Source organism: Drosophila montana, unplaced genomic scaffold (genome assembly GCF_035044405.1).
Source record: "Drosophila montana isolate Dmon_TW-CO22-7 unplaced genomic scaffold, ASM3504440v1 contig_2582_1, whole genome shotgun sequence".
Lineage (NCBI taxonomy): Eukaryota > Metazoa > Arthropoda > Insecta > Diptera > Drosophilidae > Drosophila > Drosophila montana.
The window spans coordinates 95644-123553 of record NW_026997445.1 but is presented as its reverse complement, the minus strand read 5'-3'; the positions used below and the strand labels follow the sequence as shown (position 1 = coordinate 123553).

Below are 27910 nucleotides of genomic sequence, written 5' to 3'. Positions count from 1 at the left end.
CCTTTTGGGTTATATTTAGAATTTAGCATGTCATAAGCCAAAGTTCCTCTAATGCTAGGCATATGTGTATATGTGTGTTTACATTGGTGTGTCTGCATATAGAGCACGTCCACTGACCCAGTCGCCTTTTTTGGTTAGCTTTGTCATCATTATTATCATCATAGTTGCCATCGCTATCATCATTATTATTATGATTATCCACAAAGTCGTGGTTTGCTGTAGCCGCATAGAACTCGGTTGGTTAACAAAGTTTCCGCTTGAGCGAAGTTTTGATTTTCTCTTCAAGAGTTTCGTGTTTCCCAGGGTTTTCAAACATACTTGAAATTCAGCTTTTAAATCAGATGAAGTGAAGTAAAGTTATGTGCAATTACTTTATCTCGGTATTCTTTGGAAATTTCATGAAGGGTTTTGTAAGTGGCCTCAATATATGTATATATGATAAATCATAAAATGATATAAATTTATTGAGCTTAATCTTTATTAATTTTAAAACAATATTCGCATAACATTTTCCTGAACATATTTCATTACTCTGATTATTATGAATGCTGCATTTCTCGTTAAAGTGTGCCGCGGCCAACTTAACAAGCATACTAAATTCTTTTAGTGCTGCCAGACTGTTGCGAAAACAATAGGCACAATATTGCTGCTATTTAAGCATATCACTTCGATAACAAATATTTGAAAAAATTCTAAATAGTAAATTAAATGTAAAATATAAAACCCAGCGATTAGGATAAATCAGTAAGACACGGCGACTTGTAATTAAATAGATACCAGTCGAATGAATATAAGAATTTATAAAAATTAGTACTTTGACAAAACGGAACTGTCCACAGATTAAATCCATAATTTTTCCGTAAAACAACCGTTCGGAATTTAAATACCTTTTACATAAAATGCCTTTATAACTACTTTGATTTTGGCCTGTGTAAAACATTTTATTGCTTATATATAATTTTGCCGAAAAAGGACTTCTTGTTCTGCTGAAACCGAAACCTGTACTTTAAAACTTAAATATAATTGAATCAACGCTCTTATAAATGTGCTTCAATTATTTGAAGTTCGCCTGAGCAAACCCAAAAATTACTAAGTTTCCCAACACTCAACCCCTAAACAGCTTCATACGACCTTCTGCATGAACCATAACAAATTTTAATTCTATGCAAAAGGCATTATTGTGTGTGTGTGTGTGTGTGTGTGTGTGTGTGTGTGTGTGTGTGGCGTGTGCGCTTCCCGTTTTACAATGTAATTGATTCATAATTAATCAACGCAATCATTAGACAGATCATATACAGGATACTCAACCCTCCCGCTTATAAAAAAACGATAGCAAATACATATTTAATCATCATTTGATCATCAATTTTCAAGGCGTTGTCTGGCTAAACAAATGATAAAAAAAAAAGTTATGACAAGTAGGTTGGTTTAGGGGTATGGGCAGGGCAGGGGTAGGTGTCAGACGGGCGGGGTAGGCAGGTAACGGCAATCATAACGATGATTTGACACGCGATAAGGCGCACACAGAAGCTTCCTTCATGGCATCCGCATCCTCACCTCATCCACATCCACATCCAAGTCCGCATTCGCAGCATCGCCGCGCATAGTAACCCCCCCGCGTGCTGCACAATCGAACCCCTGCTCCGCCACGCCCAGCTCCCGCTGTCATAATGAAATATGCATACGACAAGAAGAAGCGGTAACCAGTCGCGTTTGCGTTAAGGTTTAGAGGGGGGAGAGAGAGCTCTGATTCAGCCTGGCAGGATTCTCTGGGTGCGCCGCGTGTCCTTTTGTTTGTATGTCAACAAGGACAAGGCTGCTGCTGCTGCTGTTGCTCCTGCTGCACGATTAATTTAATTACCCTTTAAAGTAACCATATCGAATGGCCATTTGGAGTTATGCCTCGTCCTGGTTCTTGTCCTGTGCGAATCTCTCCGGCATGCACTTTGCAGCACGGCCTCCTGTTGTCCTGCGACACTGGCCCTTAACTTTTGCCTCAATTACTGAACCCAGCTGCCTTTCAACCAAACATACACACACCCATACACATATACACGTGCTGTGGGTTTCATTTTACCAACGTCATGGACATATTAGTGCAACTATTTAGTTGCCACCACATTCGCTGCCGCCCCTGCCACCAACGCTGCTCCAGTTAACACTATTACACTGTGCAAAAAAACTGCTAGGAATTTGAATGATTTTCAAGGCGAAAACATGCCTAGAACTAAAAGAACTAGTTCATGTTGTTGACTCGAATACTTCTCACCTTTTTGTAGGCTCTCATTCAATAATCAATGGAAGTTCTTACTATTCCAGTGGTTTCTAATGTCCTATAATAGCTTTTATACAGAAAAGCAAAAAGTTTCTTCCGTATTTTAAACCAAAATATGGTCACCCAGTTAATATTAACGCTTTAATGTCAAAACGAAAGATTGATTAGCTTAAGATTCGGCTTAGATTGAAATGATTTTCAAAACTATCCAACCCGTTATCTTCATATTTCCTACATAATTTTTCAAAAATGCCAGGAATATGGTCACTCTGTTGTTTGAATATCACTAGTTAGACTTGGTTTAAAATATGTGATTGATTAACATAGAAAATGTTTAATACAACTATCAAACTTAAGGTATAATATCTCCAAAATTTTAATTTAATTTTATAATAAAATAACTTAGATACGGTCACACTGTTATGCATTTTAGCAGTGCGAAAACTATGAGCTGCATACTGCGCCTGCTTTTAGCCAGCCAATGTGTAAGCATTAAGAGCTTGTTAAGATCTTAAATGAAGTTTTCTTTTTTAATTTCTTGTGATTATTCGTTGCTTGCCTTTTTCGCTCTGTGTAGCGCGTCATGGCTGCAGCGTCTCCTCCTGGCGTATTCATTTCAAGCGTTCGCCTTTGTTCGTTCTTGTTGTTATTTGTTGTTGTTGTTTGTTGTGCATTTAATATCCGATTTCAGTTTTTTGTTGATTCTTTTTGACAATGGGCGCAGGCATTGAACACTTCTTCGTTCTGCTCCCTCTCCAGACTTTAGCCCCTCCTCCCCTCTCTGCCCATCCCCCAACTCGTACGCTATTGTCCTTGCTGGCGGCAATGTGAAAGTTTTCTATTTGCTTAGTGCGCTGCGCTCCTTTTTCACGTCCTTTTGTTTTCCCTGCTGTCGCCGCTGCTGCTGCTCCTCAAAATCAAAATATTGACTCTTTAACGGCGTATTTATTGATCCATTGGCATTGTCCACGCTGAACCCTGAGCAGCTCGTGTAGCAGTCAGCTGATGTGCAGGCCAAGCCCTTAGCAGCTCGCGTAGCAGTCAGCTTTTGTCAGCTGCAACCCCGTGTATTTTCCTCGGAGTCTATTCATAATGAAGTTTCTGTGTTTAACTGCAATTCCCCGCGAGTTTCGCGAGTCCCAATCTGCATGTCATAATTGAATTCAAATCACGAAACTGTCACAAACTAATCAGAGTTGTCATTTTTGTAACAGTAGCCGAGCGCCGTGTCTGGAGCAGTTAGACCACCCACCCCTACACCCCCCTTACACTCGACAAGCCATCCTCAACCCCTGCTCATGGGTACGCGCGCTCATCTGTTCGTTTTCGACATTCAAACTGTCAAAAAGTCAGCATCAATTACAGTTACAGGCACATCATGGCAAACACAGAGAATGCGATAGTTCCGGAGAAAGCGATAGAGTTAGAGAGTCAGTGGGAGAGAGAGCAGGAGGGCGGGAGAGCGGGTCAGCGCTCAAAGAAGTGCGGCCCAAACTTCGCTTCAGTTTTGCATCAAAATGCATTTGGACATAGGCTTAGAAAAAAAAAAAACAAAATACGGCAAACTCTTAACTGGAAATGCGAGAGTTATTTGAACTAGTTTGTTGTTGGTCAACCGAAAAGTCTGATAGCTAAGACCCTATCGTTAATATATTCTTTGTTGTTTTTCAATTGATAAAGTGCATAATTTACAAAAATGTAGACCCAACTTAGAGGAGAGTTTTTGAAAATGTCTGTGATGCAAAATCCAACAAAAGATTTAAAACAAACTATTTATTTTTTCAAAATTTCAGAAAATAAGCCTTTGGTAGCAAGGCTCTTAAATGAACTTCAAACAGACTTTCAATTTTCAAGAAGATTTATCATGATTTATCTATCAATATAATTTTCTTTGTGGTTCCTCAAAAGACCCCAAAATTTGGGACCAACTTAAAGAAGATTTTTTAAAATAATAACAATTGAGATATAATACATCTAGAAGAGATTGTAATAAATATTATTTCAAAATCTTTAAATTATTTATGTCAGTTAGGCTCCCAAATATTTCTAAATTTTCGAGAGCTTATCATTTTGGAAATTATAAACCTCACATAGGTCCGAGCTCGAGACTCAGTTATAGAAGTTTTTCTAACGATTTAGTGTATATCTTCTGTAGAAAATTTCCGAAAGAGCTTGATATGGAGATTGAATCATATTTTTGCTATAACAGGATCAGTTTCCAAAAAGATTTATTATAATTTTCTTAACATGGGCTGCCAAACATATTTGAAAATCAAGATTTATTCTATTTCATCTTCATCTATTTCATCCATTTTGAGTTATCCTTAAATGTAATTTTTGGAATATATTCTTTATGTAAACAGCAGATATTTTTTTCAGTATTCTTCTCTCAGTCTTATCGAATCAGAATTTCGTATTTGCCTTGATTATTTAATTAATTTATTAGTAAAACGCCTGAAGCTGCATATAGAACATAATTGAAGGCCAAGTTCTCGCACATTCACCGACAATATATTTTCTTTATAGCCACAATATGCCATGATATTCAAATAAAACTAAATATTTTGTTGAGATGCAACAAACACCCCTCTATATTGCGAGGTGTGTGGCATGTTAGTTGTTAGCAGGGTTTGGTGTAGTCATATGCAAAAGTCTGACATATGCGCTGACATTTTGCATGCAAAAAGGCGCAGCGGCAGCGGCCTCGAATGCTCTCTTTAACCCCACACCCAACGCAACGGAACCCAACCCCACACGACCATCCAATGAATGTTGAGTTGCATGTCAAAAGTTTGATGAGTGCCTGTCCAGAGCCGCATGTCAAAGGCAATGGGCATTGGCATTAAAAAGGATGAAGGGCAGTGTCGGCTTTTGGGCTATTGAATTACGTAGAGTCCGTCGAGTTTCAGATCTTTTCATTGCAAGCGCTTTGATTTTGGCTAGAAGCTCTGCTGTTCTTGTTGTTTTTCTTCTTTTTACACTCGAGGGAATATTAACCAAGCCAGCCAGCCAGCAAAGCAACCACCCACCAAGCCAGTCAGATCTTGGTCGACATATGTAAAATGTGTAAAGTGCAGCTACCGGTGCCAGTTACAGTTAATTTAATGCTCGTCAGCAGTGGCTGCTCCTGCTGATAATGTTGATAATGTTGTTGATGATGATGATTATGTTGTTCCTGTTGCACCCTCAACAACTGTCTCTTCCACAATAACAACAACAACATTGTCTAGAGTTTTAGAGAGCGAGCAGAGCGCATCACTCAATCAAACGGCAATTGTGAGGGCTTAGGCAGACACGATTTCTGGCCCAGGGGCAGAAGCAACCCCTCTCGTGGAACGCAGCAAGTCCAAGTCCAACCCCTCCTGTAAGTGAAAACTAGAGTTCGAAGCACTGAAACTGGTGCAAATTAACACGCTAAGCACTTGAATGCGCCAAATGTGGCGTGAGTAATGCCCTCAAGTGGCCGACAGATGGCGCACATTACAAGCCACTAATCCAATGCGCCTAGCCCACGTTGGGCGCCATACATAAAAAGGGGCTGTAAAAATTTATGCTTATAACTAAAACTAAAAATCTGCACAGTTATCACTGCCCTCTTCGCCAGTTCCGGTCCATAACCTTGGTAATGTTCGATATTGCCAAGCTCTGGTCCACTCTTTGGTTATGGCCATTCAATGCGGCCCCACATTGGGCGCCATTTATGATTGCGGCCAACTTAACATAAATTCTAATTTGATTTTGCCACTAAAGTGCCATAAGAACGCAATTTGACCAGCATTTGGGGGCAGAGTTCCCATTCCATTTAATATGCTCGCATGACTGTTTGAGCTTTCCCCCACCCCTTCTTCCTAGGATGCCATTTTGCTGGCTGAGGCTGAGGATGAGGCCGAGGCCTTACGTTTTGGGCATAAATTTTTACGATGCTCGGCGACATATTCGCCATTTTCCACTTTCTACTTTCCACTTTTCACAAAAGCCAAATCACAGACGCCCATTTTCAGTGCCCAATCCGTAGCTCTAGTTTCCCCCCACCCCCCACTCTGCGTGCCTTACTCCAAGTGCTTCTTAGTGACCTTGCCTGCGTAAGTGTACGTTGACTATGAGATGCAGCTTGTTGGGCATCCCCTATATAAAGTGTAGCAAGGGGTATGAATTGTAAATTGTATTTTCTTGGTTTCATTAAGTATAAATAATGTCAAATAGTTGTGACAGTTTCACTTCCTGGCTAAGTTAACAGCTACTTTAACATGCATGTCAAACTATATTTTTTTTTATTAGTTGCTTTTAGCCTCTATGGTCTGCAAGCTATTGCCACCTTGCAATGCATGGCACATCTGGCGACCTCAAATTAATAGACTTATGGCTTGCAGTGTTGCCACCCGTGCAAACATACAGCTGACAGATCAACAAAATTTTTATAAACAAAAAACTTTCTTTTCTTTTTAAATGTTTCTATATAATGTTCCAACTTTACTTATCAATTAATTATAGACAGTGTAAAATTATATTCATATCTTATGGCTCAGATCTATAAGATACATATATGTATATTTGTAACAGGGTACCAGTATTAACATTATTGGTCATATAGCTTTTAATTTGGTTAATGTGACATTCAACATATCTTTATTCCAGAGAATTATCTAGATATTGAAGTCAACTTTGTCTATCAGTTGATTATGGGAAAGGAATTTAAATGATATAATACGCATATATATATATCTTATATATCATTTTAATAGATACATTTTTGGATATATTAATTTAAATTTGTTCGATATGATATTTGGATCCTTCCCATGTTTTTCTTTTTTAAGCTTATTTTTCTTGGGCCGTATAATTAAATATGGACGCACTTCATTTTTTATAGCTTATTAAGATACCTCAGTTCCTGTTTCCTATGACAATTGTCTTTTAAAGAGTATTAAATGTTCGTCTTGTTTTCTGTCAATTTTGCCTACATTCTCTGGCTTTAATGCCTTTTTGCTAGACTTCTTATGTGTAGCAGTTGCTGCTGTTTTTTGCTGTTGTTGTTGTTGCTGTTTTATATTATTATATGCACTTTTCTTTTACAAAATGGCGGCGAACGTCGCCAACATCCTGATCCTGGGGCTGTCGTTATGTTTGCGGTTATTTGGCGCCATGTTTTTGCCTTCCTCGCCTCGTTTGAGTTTTACGAGCGGCTTTACTTTTCGCAGCTATTTGGCGCTGGCTTTTTAACGGCCCCAATGCCGCCGTCATCAACAGCCACAACATCATTATGCCCATCAGCATTATCCACCTCATCGTCATCATCATTATTATCATCGTCATGATCCACATCTTTGTTGGCCCCACGTGTGTTGTCCATTCGGTGACGTTGATTTCTATAGCCGCCGTTTTGCGCCATTTCGCCTTCAGCTGCGGTAGGCACAGCTCTGATTTACCTCCCCCTCCACTTCAGGCCCTTTACATCCCTCCCCTCAACGCCCACATCTGTCCGTTGATTTTCCTTACACAAGTGACATTTCCCATATGGCAAACGGTGCGACGTCTACGGCGACTGCTGAAATTTTATTTTCAACGCTCGTGTCGTCGTAATTGAAGACGCACTGTGCCCACTACACCCCGTACACCCCCGCCGCACCGCTCCGGCTCCGCTAACCCCTACCACATGCTGCTGCCAACTGTCTGTCAAAATATATAAAGACTCGAACGTTTACCCCGTTGATATTTCCCTTTGGTAAATGGAAAACGCTTTGGGTGGCGTTCGCGTTACTAAGAAAACAACGGCCCAGACTTAAGAACAGAATAGAATAGCTGAGAACAAGAAGAAGAAGAGGTAGCAACAGCAGCAGCAGCAAAGATTTGTGCCTGTCTTCCAGACATTGATGACATGCTGATGAATTTTCATTGAAAACCGCACGACAGGATTTCTGATTGCCACATCCGTATTTTTTTAACTTATACACTAACAGAAAATGGGGCTATATTGATGGGGTCATATAAAAAGTAACGCTTGGAGATAAAATAACTTGAAAGCGATGGGGTCATGAAAAAAGTAATGCTTGGCGGTAAAATAACTGCACAAAACACAAAGCTAGCTGATCAGCAATTGGAAATTTTAGAATTCAGAATATTGGAATTTCAATCTCTTCAATGCTCTGTATATTTTAGTAAACGAAGTATCCTATCTTTCGATATATATCATATGGCTCATGCAGAATCAATCTATAACAATCAAATATTCTATCAAACGATAAGTTTTAAAATCATTTTAATTTATTAAAAAGTTAATGGTCTACATCTTCAACACGCTTGCAAGGGTATTTACTCTTCGTATAGCTTGAGTTGTATTTTCTTGTTTATTAAATGATTTTCTTTTGGTTCTCGTATTTGGCCTACCGCATCATCGTATACCGCATATATCGCATGCATATATATATCGCTGACATTTACACAACTCGCAAGCACAGCTCCGATTTCAATTTGTTTACTTTTTGTGAAATTCGCGCACATTTCGCCTGAAATGGCAAAACTGACAACTTAATTTTAGGCTTATGCGACTGCAACGGCCACTTGGCAAGGGCCCGAGGGCACTGCAATCCCCTATCCCCTGGCCGCAACCCTCAACCCCCTAAGCCCACTCTAATGTCAATTTAATAGACGGCAACACAAACATAAAAAAAAAAAATGAGCAGCCAGCACAACAAATGTCTTAATTTATTCATAACTTTTTTTGGAGTTGAATATGTTTATTAGAGTGTGCAACGGGGGATGGAGGGCAGGCAGGAATTTACCAGGCGCAAATTGAAAAAGATTATCAAATGGCAAAGCCAACAACCCCCGCTCGGAGCTCAGATTCAGATTGGGCTTCAGTTTGAGAGCGCACAGCTTCATGTGCTTCGGCAATTTCCATGTTTTGATTTATGAATGATAATGCGCTGTGACATCCCAGCCAAGAGTAGACAGTCAGTAGGCAGTCGGTAGGCATTCGGGGGCATTCAGTCAGTTTTGGGCATATGTCCGCATTGCGTTTAATTTGCATTAATGGGCGTGGTAATGGCAGCCGCAACGGCCCTGGCCTTGTCCTCGGCACGAGTTCAACACAGCTCTTTTTCTTTTTTTTTTTGTTTCTTTTTTCGATTCATCCAGATTTTCACATTTTGTGCGTTTAATGAGGCGCAACGCTTTAAAAAGTTTAACGCACGCACATTTCGGGTCTATTAAAGGGGCGTTCGGGTGGGGTGGAGGAGGGTAAGGCTTACAACTGTCGCGAAATTTATTTGCATTTCACTCAAGAAAATGGGGCGTGGCATTTGGCAATAAGTCAATAACCAAATAATTGTCATATAAGTAACCCTTCATTAATTTCAACTCCAACATATGTGTATTAAAGGGGCTTAACGGTAATCTATAATCATATGTGAAAGCGGGTTGGGCGGGAAAGGGTTGTTCTCTCTGGTTTGCTAATAAATTGGTAGGTAACCAGAAACTCAGCGATAATAAATGATATTGCAATTTTATTTTGCCTTTTTAAATTGTTCACCAGAACTCTATATATTTCAAATATATCTATAGTCTAGGGAAATCTACAGTTAATTTCTATTTATATAGTATTTTACATCCTAGCTGGAAAATATTTTAGGAATCAGTATAACAAAATAACACAATAGAATTAAGGTCTATTAACCTTTCTCTCTGCGTTTTGAACTGCATAATAAATACGCTGTTGATGAAATTCAATATTTCAGTTTTTAAAACAGGTTTTAAACTGGTTAGAAAATGTTTCACAAAGTATTCAAATTGGCTGGGAAAACAGTTCATGATAGTAACAAGGAGAATGAAGGGCTAGAAATTGGGAGAGGATAAGAAGAGGGCACTACAAATATTTTTGATAGAAAATTGAATTATTTCAAAAATATGAAAAATATCAAATATTTCCTAGTTTCTTCATTGTAAATTAAAATCATAAAAAAAAATACACATGATCAAAAACCTTTTATAAATTCAAATCAGAAACAAAATTTAATTGTTAGTTAAATTAGGATTCACTTTGGGAAATGAAGAAAATAACCCAAAATTTTGATAGTTCATTAATAAGTTCTAGATATTGAATTATGAAAGTTGAGATTTACTTTCAGCAATATAAAGTAACAAAGAAAAGCCGCGAAATTTTGATAGCAATTTCTAATTATTAAAATAAAAAAATTAAGATTTTTTTGGGAAATATGAAGTTACAGAGAGAAAACCACGCAAAATTTATTATTATTATTAAAATAATAAAGTTAAGATTTATTTTAGCTAATATACAGTTACACAGAAAAACAGCAAAAATAACGCCCATCTTCAACACTAATTGTCTCTCGAAAATAAATGTGCCCATATTCAATTAATAGTTTCCACTTTTAAGTGTTGCCAGACCTTATCACTTATTGCTCAAGTCCATTTTTTGCGCGCCTTATAAACCGTATTTGTCCCCCCTCCCTTTTTTTTTTTTGAACCATTTGTCTCCTTATACACGTTTATTTATTCGCATTCCTTTTGCTTAAATTCATGGCGCTTCTTTTGATAAGCGCTGGGGATTCATGTCACCTGGGCGCATTATTTATGATGCGTCCAAAAGAGCGGCACACAAATGCAAATACATATATATGTGTGTGCATATAGCGCGCACTCTCTCGCACACACACACACACGCACACACATACACATACGCAATCCTTTCGCTGTGACGTTTGCTGCTTCTGTCTCTGCTCCGCTGCCTGCGGTTTGCGGTCAACAGCTGCGGCTGCGGCTGCTGTGGCGCCTGTCTCTTTTGCTCCCTACCCTTCGGCCCCCTCTCTACCCCATCGATCGCCCGCTCTGCTGTCTGCCTAATTTACGTCATCTGAATCATTAGGAAGCGCGTTAACAGAACTTATATACATATATTAAAAAAAAAAAGGAAGGAATTTGTTTTGCTTCGCGCATGTAAAAATTTCATTTGCATTCATCAATCGACGACACAGAGGGAATATCCACGAAATTAATTACTGTGTTGTTGTGGTTTATCTCTGTTTTTCGCTGTCTCCCTTCCACGCCTTCTCCAGCCCTGCCTTAGCTCCTCTTGTGTCCCAACTCTGTCGCTTATCAGTTGCGGCTCGAGGTGCTTCTGCTCACAGCTGTTTTTGTTTTTCGTATTCCGTTTCTGGTTATCCACACCTCTCTCTTTTTGCTTTCTTTCATTTCTTTTGTTACGCTTCTCACTTTGATTTGTGCAACCTCTTCTTTTTTTTTTTTAACTATGTACATTTCCAATTGGACACGTTTCGAAAAATCTCTCAATCTGGCAACGCTGCCGTTGACAGCTGCCGCTGTAGTTCGAGTCCGTGTCCAATTTTCTAAATGAAAAATCTATTAAATAAATTTTAAACGCTGGGCGATTTACGGGGGGAGGGGGCGTGTTCCATACTTGACGACTTTAATTATTTGTTTTTTATTTGCCATAAAAAAATGCCAAAATTGCATTTGCGAAAATTTCCGTTGTGGTCAATTTGATTGCAATTGTTGCCGCCCACCCCGGGCCATGCCCAACCCCGCTGCGCATTTATATAAGTAATACTCGCATAATACTCGTAATTGATGGCCTGTCAGAGCTTCCACAGCAGCAGGACAAAGGGATAACTATAAGTAAGTGGGTTATTAGCGCCGCAGGATGCCCAAGGATCGACCGCCTGCGGCTCAATGCAGGACACAAGCGTCTTGCTGTGAATTAGGGAGACGCACGTTTCTGCTGCATGTTGCTCCTTTTGTTGTTGTACGAGTGGCATGCGGCAATTGTTGTTTTTGCTGTTGCTTCGGTGGGCGTTTCATATTAGTAAAGCAAACACACACACACACACCCAGCCAAATACTCATGTTAAGGATTAACTATTAGACTAAAAGATACCCTGTCAAGGCAGCCACTGAGGTTTGTGGCTTACAATCTGAAATGTAAGCTATACGTTTGTTGAATAAAACTTGTGATTTTCAAATTTTTAAGTTGTAAGCGGAAAAAAAGGTTTTTAATTTTTGTTTAATATTTCTTGATATAAAATTTCATAACGAATCGTCTAGAATGGAGGATATTGAACTACTACTTATTTTGAATTCCTCTAATAGCCCTAGAACTCTTCTGAAGAAATCCAACTAGTATTATTATTATTAATACTACTACTACTACTATTAAAAGTATTATTAGTTTTATATTTATTATTATTATTATCAATATTATTTTCATTAATTTTTTTTGGTGGAGAATGTGAAGGTATTTTTTTTAATATAATTTCATCCACCTGTGACTCACTTTTATATATACCCAATTCATGTTCTTGTTAACAGGGTATTAGTACATTCACAGTTTCACGCAGTTGGCCCTTTTTGAGCTGAGGACATTTGTGGGCCAATTGAAATTCATAAGAAGGCAGTTATAGTTGTTGTTCTTGTAGTTGTAGTTGTTGTTCTGCGAACGCAACTCCATTAGCCAGAATTGAGATCTCAATTCTCTTTCTCTCTCTCGCTCTGTCTCTGGGGCGCTGAGCCTTATGACATGACGAATTGTCTAAGCCGCATTGTGACTTTGTCTGGGATCTACTTATATATAAATATAAATATATATATAACATATATGTATATGGGATTTATGTGAATGTGCTGGGATGTGACTGCTTATGTGACAGCTTCAACTTTCTTTTTAACGGATTTGCCAAATACGTGACTCTGCTGCAATATGCTCTCTAGTCTCTATAAAAGTCTCTGCTCCCTCTCTCTGCCTCCTAAGCCCAATAATTATGATGATAAAATGATGATGATGATGATGATGTTGTTGTTGGCGTTGTTCTCGCGCCTCGTAATGATAACGACGCCTCATTGTTTTGGCTGTTTCGGTTGTTGTTCTGCCCGCTCTGATAATGTTTATACGCATTGTTACCGTTACTTAACTGCACATGCTAACATTTTTGGTGTTTCTGCGTCAGCCAAATGCCACATTAAAAGTGGGTCGAAAGTGGGGCAGGAGCTGTGCAGCAACTGTGTTGGCCTTGTGTCTAACTAATACCCTGTTTTTGAGGAGTTCTTACTCAGGTCTGTGCATAGCACTCTGATTAATGTGTGAAAAATTGATACAGCAAAAATTCACCATTTTTAAACCATTTTTAACAAATTAACTTAATAAAAGGAAAATGTTTATTATTTTATTTTAATTTTTCAATTTTCTTTTTATTGTGAGGAAGTTGCTCTATCACACAATTCTAAAAGATTTTTTAGAATTTATTTTTAACATGCGTATTATATGTTATATCAAAAGCTGTTAACTTAGCATGTTAAGTGGGCAGCGGCTGTGCGTTGTTTTATGTAATTCGTTTCAATGCATTATCAATTTTTATGCACAGCTCGATTTCATGATTTGCTCTTTATAACTTTGTGCTATATTTTAACAGTATTCAGCTATATGTCTATTACTATATAATATTCATAGCAGCTGTTTATTGTTATAGCTATGTTTATGCACCGTAGCTAAGCATGATATGCAGCATATCCTGTAGAGCATCAAATGTCTATTAACTGGGGCAACTGTGGCTATATAGGGTAGCATCTGCTGTGCTAGAAATATATAAACCTTTTATATGTACGTCTGTGCGGCATATAGCTCCCTTTGCCCTGCCCACTCGCACGCCCACAGCTCGCTGCTCGCTGCTCGCTGGCTGATGCCTGCGCCATTGGGCCAATGGTAACTTAATGGCCATAAAGGGCAGCCAGAGAACGCCACGCGACTGCAGTAACAAAAAAGTATTTGACACGTCTAATGCATAAACATGGCCAAAAAGTTTTGTTTAACAGCTCGGTTGGAGTCAGCTGGCGCAGTTATCATTTGCCAGGTGACCAGGTGTACACCAGGCAACAGCATCATCATTATTAACAAATCATCAGCATTGCAATGATCATCAGCTGGCTGGTTTTCACTTTCAATTAGACATTTGCATACCCTGAACCCATTGCAAGAAGGGTATATATGATTGTAATAGGCAGAAGTAAGCATCTGCGATTCAAGAAACAAACTTGTTATTATACATATATATATATATATATATAAATCTTTGAATATCGATATGGAGACTTGGGTTTTTAAACATAAATCGATTATTAATGCCATAGAACATTTATTAAAAGTGTGGCTTAAATTGGTGTATATTTCCATGATAGCTATAAGATGAAATATTCTTGATATTTGTATACTATTATAGAACCTACCTGTCAAATTTGATAACTCTAGCTAAAACCTAAGACATTTGCTCAATAAATAGAATTTTGTTATCGATTTATATCGATGGCTTGAACATATGACAAGTTATCGATACAAAATCGTACTGTGCAGGAAATAGGTAAATAAGTTATCATATAGTATGGAGAGATCTAGAATATTTCACTGCTTGGACACTTACCTCCATTTCTCCTAAAAACTTCATGAGTAAGCTTGAGGATTGCCCTTTAGTATATTTACACTTTTGTATGTTTTATTAACGTCTTGAACATTTCATAACTATCGGGCTTTAAGCTACGAATTAATTTATTTATTTATTTGTAACTGGTGCTGCTAGCAGGGTATCTCCTAGTTGTGCACTCCTGACTAGCGCACTTTGACCTTTTCCATGGCGCTTATTCAAATCGCATTTGCCCGAATAGCTGATGGCACCAACACGGTCAACCCTAAAATGCGACTCCAGTTGCATTGTTTTGACATGACACCCAAGCGGAACGCGTCAGCTACAGATTTTCCCTCTCTCTCGGTTGACAGAGGCGGTAGGCGGGGAGCCGGTGTGTGTAGAGGCGCGCGCGCCGGCGCAACTGCTCTGCAGCAACCCCTCGCTGCGCTCCTTGTCACCATGTCAATTGCAGCACGGCGGCTGCTCTTAATCAAGTGCTGACAACCAGCGCACAACAATTTTCACAATTGCATTTTAATAAACTTCGTGCAGTAACCCTTATCCTGGGCCCCTACCCCTGCCCCTGCCCCTGCCCAGCCCTCTACTCCACTGTTGGGCTTAGTTTTCATTTAACACCTTTTTTTTTTTGCTTTTGTTACAATTTGGTCGCTTGTTGTTTTAGGCGCACCGCAGGCTCAGCTACTCGTGTCCTGGAAATGTATCTGCAACTGTATCTAAATCTATTTCTATTTCCATTTCTATTACTGTTTCGATTTCCATTTCTATTTGTGTTACTGTTTCGGGTTTTCGGATCTGGTTTCGCTGCGTTCTCTGCCCGTGCCACATACAGCTGCCCCTCTTGTATCCCAAGCCATTGTTGACTTTGCTGAGTGACTGATTTTTAATGATTTTTCACTTTTTTGTTAAGGGTTTTTTAAATAAAGCAATGATTAAAATTCATCATATAATGGCTTGCACGTTGCTTATTTCAAATTATATATGTATATATATATATATAACTATAATCAGACTATTTCATCTATGGTCGATCTAGCCATGTCCCTCTGTCTGTCAGTGTGAACGCTTCGCTTTACCTTACCAGAGATCTGAAATTTGAGATATATATTCTATATTCTCGCATTCCAAAACGAGCTAAACATGATTGGTCGATCTATGCTTCTATTTTCATATCGATAAATATCGATTTTTTAGTTTAATTTCTTGAGCTTAACTCGAAGATTATAAGAGCTAGAGCCAGCAAATTTGGTATGTGGACTCTGGAATATATACAGATAAAAAATGTCACTTTTTTGATACCTACCTCCGTCCAAAATGTTGACAGAAAACTTTTTTGTGACATGGTCTTTGAAGTAGGGCTATAAAGTAAACTTGATAACAATAAGAGCTAGATACATCAATCGTAGTATGTGAGCTCTTTAAATCAGAGACTTAGAAGTATTTTAACAAAGCTAACACATCCATATTTAAGCTAGAGGATATCCCTTTGGTATACACTCTTGTGTGCCATTTTTAAGCTCTATATATTTCATAAAGATCGGACTGTAAACACCGAAGTTTATCAAGAATGCATTAATCTAACATAGTTCTGAGCGTGGGGAAGAAGAAGTACAACTGGCGTTGAGTTCAGGGTATCTGCTAGTCTGTTACTCCCGACTCTCAACTGCTTGCTTGTTAATATTTCGTACGACAAATCTTTAAGCTCAATTGCGAAATGTGCATTAAGTGCAACCCTTTAACTGTCTCCGGCCCCCTCGCGCCCTCCCTCCATACACTTTGCCGTCATTAGGCGGTCAGCCATTTTGTTTAGTTGCCGTGTGGCATATGTTGCAAAGGATTCATCGTATGCTGCGCACTTGTTAAGCGGGCCTTGAGGGCTTAACTCCTCGTGTGCAGCTCATTTGAAAACGATTTAAGCTTGTTGCTTGTCTCCGCCCCTGTCGCGGCAAGTAATCAACTTGAAATGACATTTCAAGTTGGCCGCGTCCTCGCAAGTCCTTGTACATGTCAGCTTGGCAAGGTGTTTCGTTTCACATATCAACGAACAGCCGCTGCTCAAAAACTGGGCACATTTAACATGTCCGTGTCGGCAATGTCCTGCTGCCTGCTGCCTTCTGCCTGTTCTGCTCAGCCCCGTGTTGTCATTGTCAACGCAAATCTGTTTTGATTTTAATCCTGCTTATGCGCTGTGAAGCCGACTCGCACAATGCTCTGCTCGGATGCCATTGGACCTGCGGCACATACTCTGCCCGTCTGCCCGACTGCTTGCAAGCCTGTTTGCCTCTGCTATTGTTGTGCAGCGAGCCGAGCTGCTTGTTGTTGAACACAAATCCGCTGATGTCCTGGTTGCTGCCACAACTGCTGCTGCTGCTGCTGTTGCTGCTGTTGCAGCTTCCGTTGATGCTGATTATGCGCCTTAAGTGCCGAAATCAATGCACACAAATGGCCAAATTACATGGTCAGCAGCAGCAGCAGCATCAGCAGCGGGGGGTTGGTGGGGTTTGCAAGTGTTGCTGTTTTGTTTATTAATCAATTGTTTTTTTTTTTTTTTTTTTGGCTCTCTGTGTGAAATGTTGCACGTGAGCAAATCCTATGAAAATAAAAATAAAAAAAAACAGTTAGAGAAAAAATAAAATAGAGAGAAGGAACTTAGTTAAGTAGCGTGTGCATTTGACACTTGTTAAAATATTTGCGCCTGTCTGAAACACACACTCGCAGGCACACTCGCAGACACACTCGCACACACACTTGAGCTGCTTCTTACACTCGTGATGTCCTCGTCCTGGCGGGGTTGCTCAACGCCCGTCGCCCGTCGCCTGTCGCGTATTTAGCGAACGTGTTTTCACAACTAACAAGGATGTTAATTTTGTTGCTGTTGCTGTTGCACGTCCTCCTTTTGCGGCACTATTTTTATTTTCATTTTATTTCGAGCTTTGCACCAAATGCCTTTTCACACCCAGCCAAAAAAAAGCAGAAAATAATGCTCATGTCCAGCGCCGAGGGTCTCGTATTTTATTATATACACTTTCTCTATACTGGGGTACTATTCAGTTTAAAATAAGGACAACACAGATATTTTAAAATTATAAAATAAATCTTTTTTTAATTTTAGTTTATATTTACAATTTCTTGAATGTATCATTTCATATAATATTGGTTTTTCAGTTTATTTTCTTACTATTTATTTATGTTTAAAGCTGCTTGAAAAATGGTTAGAAAAAATTTGTTTCTTAATTAATAGAAGGAACGCTATCTATGTTATGTTATGTTTACAAGATGGCTTAGAATTGTAATAATTTTTGTTAGTTTAATATTTTACTTAATTTTTTTTTTTAATATTATTTCGTAGATTCTATATCGTTAGTTTATGAAAGGGAGATATTTAGGTAATTATTAAGTTAAATTAATAATTTAATTAATTAGCAGGACTATCATTGAGTAACAGGAATACCCCCACTAATTAATAGAATTTTCTAAATTGATTTTAAAATTTTCAAATTGTTGCTATTAAGCAAATGCGATTCCGAGCTCCTCGATAAGTGTATTATTTAATTCGTTCTAAAGATAATAATTTTGCACGCTCGTATTTTATTTTTATTTTGACGCCATCGTTGATATCCTCGCTGGTCCTGCTGCTGTTTATTTTACGGGCAGTGACGATTATGTGGCTCCCACAACGGGAATGCGCTCAGGGGGGGTGAAAGGAAACCTCAGCCACATCCGATACTCGACGGCGTTGACCATTTTGTGTTTGGATTGATGCGCCCCGGCGAGGCGAACTAAATACTTTGCACAAGCGATGTCCTCGCCAAGCACACACACACTTACACACACACAGGACACATGACAAACGATGACAGGCTAGAGAGGAAGACAAGGGTGGCAGGGGTATGGCGACCTCTGCTGTTGACTGGGTAAAAGCATCCTTCATGCAGCTTTGTGCTTGTTGGTTTAAGAAAATTATTAAGGATATTTTTGTGGTGCTGATGAGTTTGCCGAGTACTTTTTCGGCCAGGACATTGACCAACCAACCAAACCCAAGCAAACAGCTTGTGTGTGCGTATGTGTGTGTGGGTGACGATCTCCCTGTGGGTGTGCGTGTGTGTGTTGGTTAAGTGTGCAGCGAGCACAAATAGCAAAACAGGAAGCTCAAGTATGTTTACAGTTGACAACGCCAGAGGAGAGCTCTCGCTCCATAATGCCCCAAACCCAAACCCAATCTCGCAATCGCAGTCGCAGTTCCTTTCACTAGTCGAGTCGCATCCAGGACACGTAGCGGGCGCTTTTGTTTGCCAGCCGAGTGGGCGATTGCTGGGGGGAGGGGGTCGTGTGCGAGTTTGAGTAATGGACGCCTTTATTTGAGCGCCACACACACACACACACGCACACGCACACACACTCGTCAGCTAACCCCCCCCATTTGCAGTCAAGGCTCTGTGTGTCAAAAGGGGTCAAATGGTGTATCCCCTTTTTTAATACCATTTTTTAGGGTATTTTCATCACGGAATGTGCAATGTCGCGCAGGAGACGTCTTTGATATATATAGTATATTCTAGATCAGTATCAATATTCTGTCTGTTATTGTATGCAAACTTGTCTCTCATAAGTTCGTCTCTATGTTGCGGGCAGTAGGTATGCCGGAATCGGTCGAATCGGGTCGAAATTGAACTCTTTGAGTTTCAAAATATCTGAATCCAACTCGGCTCTTACAAGTCCTTACGATTACTATATTGCTATATAATTACTATATCATTACTATATCTTTACTATATCCTAACTATATCATATAGTGCTATAATAAATTTCCGTCCCAAACATTTTGTTGTTCTCAAAGATTTTATGCCAAAACTTACGAGCTTAACTTTTCTATTCACATTTCTGAAAAGCAGCAACAAACGGTAGGAAATAAAGCTTTTGTATTTTAATATTTTTAAGCCTTTTGTCTAGAAGGGTATTTTATCTTCGGCGTTGCAATTGATTGTAGTTGCTGTTGTTTGTTTTGGCCAGCATTTGGCTTCAATATTATTTCGTTTTATCCGCACATTGTCATGGCGTATCAATCACTCATATTATACCGAGTATATGGACTATATAGAGTATATATATATAATTATATATGTGTGTGTATATATATCTGGAGTATAGGCAGCATCGGTTGCTATTTGTTTGGGTTAAGTCGATTGCTTGATGAATTCTGCACTTAAATAGTAAAAATTTGTATGCCATTCATTTAGATTGTACACAAAGTGACGAGTGAAGAGTGACGAGTGGAGGAGACAGCGACGAGTGGCATGTCGAGTGGCAAATCAACGATTGCTCTTTACACAATCGTCTCGTTAGGGGTAGTCCCTTGTAATTGATGATGATTTCTGTTTATTCTCCAGCCCAATTTATTATGATAAATCACGAATTAAAAGGGTGTCGGCGGGATTGGTTGATATTTTTAGTGTTTGTAATCAACGCTCTCTAATTGAATGCACAACATGCGTGCGAATTATTTGCACAACATCATCAGCAACAGCAGCAGCAACAGCAGCAGCAAAAATAAATCTGGGAATTTGCACTTCTCTTCGTTTGCTTCGACCCCCCCTTCGACCACAGCTTTTAGCTGAGCTACTCAATGCATGCCATGTCACACATTCGGCTGTGTAGCTGTCCTGGCCCGTGGCTTAGTCCTTATTTGCTTACAAACATTTAGCAACAACATTTTATGTGAATGCCTCCTGCTAATCGTTTTTGCATTTTGAAGCATGCTTAATGCCAAACGCGTGTCCCTGATTACCATATGAAGGATATTAGCTACTCTGCAGTTGAAACAAACTCACAAAGGACACTCACGAAAAGAATATAAAAAGCGACCGACTATGTGGGTGTGTGGGGCAAATAATATTGACAAGTGGGATGTGAAAATTATCAAGATACTTTTAAGACAAAACAGGATGAATAACATACTTGTTTCCAGAATTTTCCAGCTTGTGATTTCCTCGAAAAAAATAACTGTTAATAGAATGTTTAACTATTCAATCTAGCATTGAATAAATATAAATCAATTTCCGAGTGCTTACAATATTTTAATAGTAGCATGGAAAAGTTTTTAAAATATGAATCGCCTTTTTCTGGAAGGTTTTCACTAAAAATTTGTAATTTCCGAGCGATCAGTGTTTTATTTTGAAAATGTCCTAACTTCACTAACGTTCCACCTAATTTCCACTAGTGTGGGTGGTTTAAACAATAAATAATTTTCGCATTGTTACGCGAGGCTGTGAGAAAGCAGTTGTGGCCAATGGGTTGAAATTCTGTTTCACCTACTCCAGCGTAAATCCACAATTTTCACTTAGCGAAATCGGTTAAATATACGTGGAATATGACAGCAATGAATAATCTAAAAAAAATTTTGTTCTCTCTCTCTCTCTCTCTGCTTGTCCCGTTTTCTCTCCCTTGTCCATTTTTCTCTCCCCTCTCTTGTCCCCTTTTCTCTCTCTCTCTCTCTCCTTGTCCCTTTTTCTCTCCTTTGTCCCTTTTTCTCTTTCCTTGTCCCTTTTTCTCTCTCTCCCCCTTGTCCCCTTTTTTCTCTCTCTCTCTCTCCTTGTCCCCTTTTCTCTCGCTCTCTCTCTCCTTGTCCCTTTTTCTCTGTCTCTTTCCCCTTTCTTTATTTCTGATTTTGACTTGCAACTCAAATGTTTATTTCTTATGTCATATTTTCACTGCTCTATTTTATCTTTCTCCCCCCCTCTCGCTCTCTTGCTCTTCCAGCTATGCGGTGATCACTGGACTAATTGGCATGCTCTCGCGTCGTTGCATGAAGGTGCGTGAGTCCATTGAGCAGAACCAAAGCGTCATGTTGAGCCTGCTGACCACGCTGGGCTTCCTGACGCGTTTCATTGATGTTTGTCCGCCCGGTGAGTAATTGTTGTTGTTGTTGCGCCAAAGTCACACCTTGGCCAGGGTAAACAGGACATACTAATTAACCCGCTGCTGCTTCCTCCTACGCTTCGCCTTGCAGGTCCTGGCGATCCCACACGTTTGCTGGGCGCTGCCAAATCCACGGAGCTGTTCGGCACCGTCGCAATGCTCTCCGGCTGTGTGGTGCCCAAAGGTAAGTTTTATAACGCATCTTAAATCTACAACATTAAACAGTAGCTGGACATCTGTGCCAAGGGGGCGTGGTCGTCGGGTTCGAAATCGGGGTGCTAATTGATTTTGTGTGCATTTTACGTGAGTTTCGGTCGCTGGCGGAAATTAATTTTGATTTTTCTTGTGAGATGCTAAAGTTTTTATGGTATATACATATATAAATATCTATCAATATCCGCTTACTATCTACTTCTGCTGCTGCTTCTTCCACTTATTTTTCTTCTTTTGCTTTTTGTATTGCAGGTGAATGCATTCCGCCGCGCACGACCGCTTTGGCGGCATCGACTTTTAATCTTTACGTGTCGCTGGCTTCGCTGGATGTGAGCAGTTTTCAGGTGAGTTGTCAGCCCTAAACCTAAGCCCTAGCCCCTCCGCCCAGCCACTCCCCCTTTTAATCTATATCTCTCTAGCTGGCTCTCCCTCTCTCCCCCTCTCTGCATCTTGAAGTGCACAAATGCCGCTTAAACAAATCACAAAGTCAGCCGTTGAAAATTTCATTATGTTAAGTTTTAACTTTCTATACCCTAACAGTGGGTATTACAATTTTGTTGCGACTTGTGAAAGAATGCTTTGAAAATGGAGGCACATATTTTTCAGCATGTGGATTGACTTGACATAAATATATATATGATCATATATATCGCATATCTAGCTAGCTTAATGAAGTTCGGCATAAGGCAGAATACTTAACATTAAATTACAGCATAATACTTTATAATACAACTGCCATAGGTGGAATTAGCTGAAGTGTGTGTTTTAGCACACATTCGATATTCTAATATCTGGAACTATCTTTAATCTATCTTTAATTGCTGTATTGTTTTTTGTATAATACATTTTATGGGGTTTAAAAGATAACAGAGTAATGAATCTTTATAAATGTTTTTGTGTTTCTAACAACTATACTCAATATCGTATTTCGTCTACTTAAAAAATCAGCTGAAAATAGCCATCTCTGTAATTTGGAATGTTTCATTACTCAGGCTCTTCAAGTATTCGCTTTTTTGGTCTTGACTCCGAATCAGTCCCAATCGATTTCGAATCGTTTTTGCAGCCTCAATTGAGAACAACTTGGTTTCATTTCGAGATGTTTCGTTTTGCCTGCTCAACGAGAATTCTGTGGAGTAAAATTATTCAATTAAATACACAAAATTTACCATCAGTGAAAAACGCAAAACCTTTCCAATATATTGAATAATGAAATAAAATAATTTTGATGCCAAGAAATATATATATCTTGGTTTATTTTGCCAATTACTTGTCATTCCGACAACTCAACGGCTGAACTTTGGAAAACTTCTTGCTTTGATTGGAATCGAAGTAAGGAACGCAAAACTCCATTTAGATTTCGAAAAGTTTACTTAAAATTAAAGTCTAGAACAGGCCCTTACAATATTTTGTAGGTTCTATGGGGAAAATGTTTGGAAATTTGATACTTTAAATGAAAAACATTATTTAGTTTTAGATCTATTCTAATTAAATTCCCATTTTGAATTTTTGAAAGATTATCATATTTTGGGGATTATATTATATAATCTAAGAGTGCTTTTTCAGTATCTTTCAAATTATAAAACTCTTTTCCTTGAATCGATTTGTAATTGAATTGTTGTTTAAGAAACTTCCTGCTGTTAATCAAGATCTTTACTGAGTATAGATAAATATATATGACATCTGCCATTTAAGGGTATTTAAATCTGTAAGGGTATTTAATGCGCCGCAATGCGAAGAAAACTTTTTGTTTTCCCAATTTTTGTTGCTCTCAGATTTTTGTTGCTTTTCTTTGCTTTGCACTTGAGAAGTTTGTCGAACGTGAAATCGCCTGAGAAAATTGGGCAAAAGCCCGACAGTAACAACAGCAGCAACAAATTGTGGCTAAAAGTTAGAATTCAGTTTAGAGACAATAAAGAGAGCAAATAAAAAGTTGTCGCCGTTTTCTGGCATCGAGTGGCAGCAAAATTTGCATATTGGCAAAATGTCGTGACTGTGCCTTGTTGTCAGGTGACATCAGTTGTCAACGGTGGCACAGGTATGCTGTCTGCCCACCTGTGTGTGTGTGCGTGTGTGTGTAGGGGTTGCATGACATTTGCGCCAAATGACAAACAACATCTCAGCGCAATTGAACCGCAAAGGCGACGCCGCCGCCGCCTCCGCCTGACATTTCGGCGGTGCGCTGTGGTTTAGCGCTGGGTGGTGCGGGCTGCCGTATGCTGGGCAAATATTTCGACACTTTGCCTTGGGGCATTTTGCAAGTTATGTGCAGGCGGCAGGCTGCAAGTGGATTGCCAGATGAAACGGCATATGAAAGCAGCGCCTGATTGACTGGCTGCTTGACTGCTTGACTGACTGACTGACTGACTGACTGATTGAGTGTCTGCCCGTTGCCTTGTCTACATTTCATTTCCTGCTGTCTCGTGTCAATATTTGTAGCCACAGCTTTGAGTATTTTTGCCCCTTGCCACGCCCCCCTGCTCAACGCACTTGACAAACTAATTTGTTGCGCAAACAGCGCAAAATGAAAATGCAGGCAAGCGGCATTTGGCTTGGATTAGGCCAAGTTAAGCAAAAACTTGCCAGCCGTTTATTTGTTTTAAATTACCACAAAAATAGATAAACTTTCCCGGCCAGTTGCCACGCCCCACCCCCTGACGCCGCCCCCTGATGCCACCCTTGGCAGGCACTCATCTTTTGCGCCCTGCAATTGTTGTTGTTGTTGCTACTGTTTGTTTGCGTTGTCTAAAAAATATGTATAACTCTTGGCTGGCAAATAATTTGATTTGGTTTTAATCAGCGAGAGACGCAACACACACACACACACACACACACACTCGCACACACGCACAACCACAGAGCAGCTCAATTTTCGAGTGCTGCTGCTGCTGCTGCTGCTGTTGCTGCTCTGCCTGGCAAATATTGACTTTGTAAAATGAAATTTTCAAGTTTAACCCAAGCACCAGGCACACACACACACACACACGCACAACACAATCCGCACACACACACACAGCCAGCTACTGCCTGCCTGATTGTTTTTTGAAGGATGCCGCCGCGCCGCCTCGCCTCGCCTCGCAACGCAACGCATCGCGCGCATCGTTTGCTCTCTGAGCCATGCACAAATCCTCGCTCATATCCTGCCTACTACATCCTGCCGCCCCGCCCCCTTACTACCCTTGCCCCCTGCTAGCCAGCTAAACCAACCAACCAGCCAGGCACGTCAATTGTTTGGCTAAATATTTGCTCAATGCTCGTACAAGTTGCCAGTTTCAGTTTTGGTTTTTTTATTGTTGTATACCCTCAACCCATTAGTAATGGCTAAAAGGGTATGATAGCTGTGTGCACGTGTTTGCCACACGCAGGAGTAGGCATCTCCAATCTAACAAATTTTAATTGACAGGGTAACTACTTATGACTGTTCAACGTATATAAAATAGGGAAATTAAATTTAAATTATTATAAATAAATTTGCTCGATACCTTTTCTCATTTCCATAATATCGATAAATATCGATTTTAAGGTATGGTTCTATTGGAATAGTATATACATATATAGATTATTGTATATTATACTTGTTTTTAAAGATAGATCCTTGTGTTGAGGCCCCTATTGAATCCCTTAAAGTGGATTTATATAGACTTTAGATCGGACTATATACGGACTCTATATCTAGTCAATCAAAAATACATTTCCCATACATTGCGTGGTTGAAAGGGAAGACATACAGTTGCTTCAACTGGAAGTTTACCAGTGATTTCGGAGTACCCTTTAGTCGGGCATACCCGAGCAGATTACTCTTGTTTTTTGTTGTGTTTTGGACTTTGCGTTTTTATAGCACACAGCGAGGGTTGTTTCAGTTGTCAACAGCACAAAGGGAGCTGCCTAATTACTATATGCACATTTTACAAGTACGCCTGATTAGCATAAATTTAAAATTAAAAACAGCTTAAATCGAGGTTACTAACAAAGCCATGTTTCGGTATGCTCCCACAAAGATGTAAACTATACAGAAAATATAAAAAAGATATAAACAGAGCTCTTAAGAATCGCTGCAGGTCAAACTCAAATCTTTTTAATTTTTTCCATATATATCGACCATGCTCTTCTCTATCATTATTTACTATAATTCTTAAACCAACGATATTTTAAACCAACTTTTTATCGATTTAATCGAAAAGAAATAGTTTTAGACTGTTCGATATTTGTTGTATCTGCTTGATATCAAAACTATCGATATTTTAAACCAACTTTTTTATCGATTTAATCGATCGGTCTATATTTTTACCAACATATTTCGACCACGCTTCGCGCTATCGTCAAGTACTGTGATTTCAAAACTCTTTATTTTCCACCCATTTATCGATTTAATCGAAAATGAATAGTTTTCAACTGTTCGATACTTTTTGACTATTTGGACCAAGCTCCGCTCATATAATTAATTACTGTGCTTTTTGAATCGATATTTTTAACCAACTATTTATCGGGTTATCCCAAAAGGGAGGATTTTTAATTATGCGACAACATTTTTTCGTTAAATAATCGAAATCACTTTTAACATCAAATTGATAGAAAGGTTATATTTAATAGAAACCCGATAAAGCTACTTATTTATTTTAATTATAATTATTCAACAATTATTCAATAGAGAAAATGAAAACTATCGATTAAAATCAATTCCGTTAGCTATGCAACTTTGTGCTATGCGCGACAGCGACTGTACAAAATTGTTGACTTTTTGCTGTCCACACTAATTGCAGGGTATCTGAGAGCTACTCACACCCCAAATGGTTGGTTTCATGTTGTTTTTTTTTTTTGGTTGTGTGCCTCGGCCTTCGCAGTTGGCCGCACGGCTGCCAAAACAAACAAATTAGAAGCGAGAGCTCATTGCCCGTTGTCCGTTCGTCCTGCTTCGTTCCGCTATGCAAATAAATGTATACCACACACACACACACACGCACAACAAACAATTGAGCACTTCACTTCCTGCTCTAAACAAGTGCCACTCTTTGATATTTGCTTTGACTTAATTAAAACATTTGCACAGTGATTCCACACAATTTTTATTGACTTCTATTTTATATATTTTTGTTGTGTGTTGCCAATTAAATGACAACCCTTCTCCTGGTGCTCTTTATTCTTGTTGTTCTTCTTCTAATTCTCAGGAGGTGCTGTCGGTGGAAGGTCCTCTTTCGGTAAAGCTGCTGGATGTGATGACCACAATACTCAACCATAGCATAAAGCAAACAAATGCCACAGCGAGCTCGGAGAGCTCCACCATGCTGATAGATTTGATAGCATCGCTGGCATTCTTCAGTGTGAACAATCGTCGGCATCAGGAGATGCTCATCACGGAACCGTTTGCGATGATCTTTAAGAATCTGTCGATGCTCTCGACACAATTTAATCCGGTCATTTATCCATTTTTGGTGACCATGTGCTATAACAATGCGCCAGCCAGGCAGCTCATATCACGCGACTTTGATCTAGGGGTGAGTGCAAAGGACACAGCCATACATATATATACATATGTATATATATGTGTAAATGTATCTATTTGGAAACCTGGTTAACTTTATAAACCTCTTAACGATCGTTGCAGTTCCTCGATGAGTACAGCAGATCGGATGCGGCCAAGCGAAATCGTTTAATACAAATGATGCACGACAAGGGCAACAATAAGAACAACAACAACAATAACAACAACAATAACAACAACAGTCAGCAAAATAAGACCTGATTGTCTATCTCTCTCTCGCGCTCCCTCTCACTCTCACCCGCTCTAGCTATCTCGCGCGTGTGTCTGCCGCAAAGTGATATTATTTTCAAAGAAAATCAAAAAAACAAAAAAAAAATAAGAAGAAAACTTAAAACATTCGCAAGTGGAAAATGCTTTGGAAAATGAGAAAGCATATGAATTTGCAATTATTTTTACAATAATTTATAATCAATTGATATATATATATATATAAATATATATATGTATTGTATGCTAGTTGTAACACACATATATAACTTAACAACTCATAACTCACACATTCACAATCAACAACAACAACAACAACAACTCGCA

The 27910-nt window shown here is 39.2% G+C and overlaps 1 protein-coding gene across 1 annotated transcript in view; it reads left to right on the top strand.

Annotated features, from left to right (window-relative positions):
• Positions 1 to 27609, top strand: part of ssp3 (short spindle 3) — a 41648-nt gene extending 14039 nt beyond the window's left edge. Inside the window, 5 exon segments of the mRNA XM_064683124.1 lie at positions 21469 to 21614; positions 21719 to 21811; positions 22093 to 22184; positions 27003 to 27329; positions 27440 to 27609. Of these exon segments, the coding sequence (XP_064539194.1) occupies positions 21469 to 21614; positions 21719 to 21811; positions 22093 to 22184; positions 27003 to 27329; positions 27440 to 27577 (796 nt within the window). The 3' untranslated portion in view covers positions 27578 to 27609.
• The last annotated feature ends 301 nt before the right edge of the window (positions 27610 to 27910 follow it).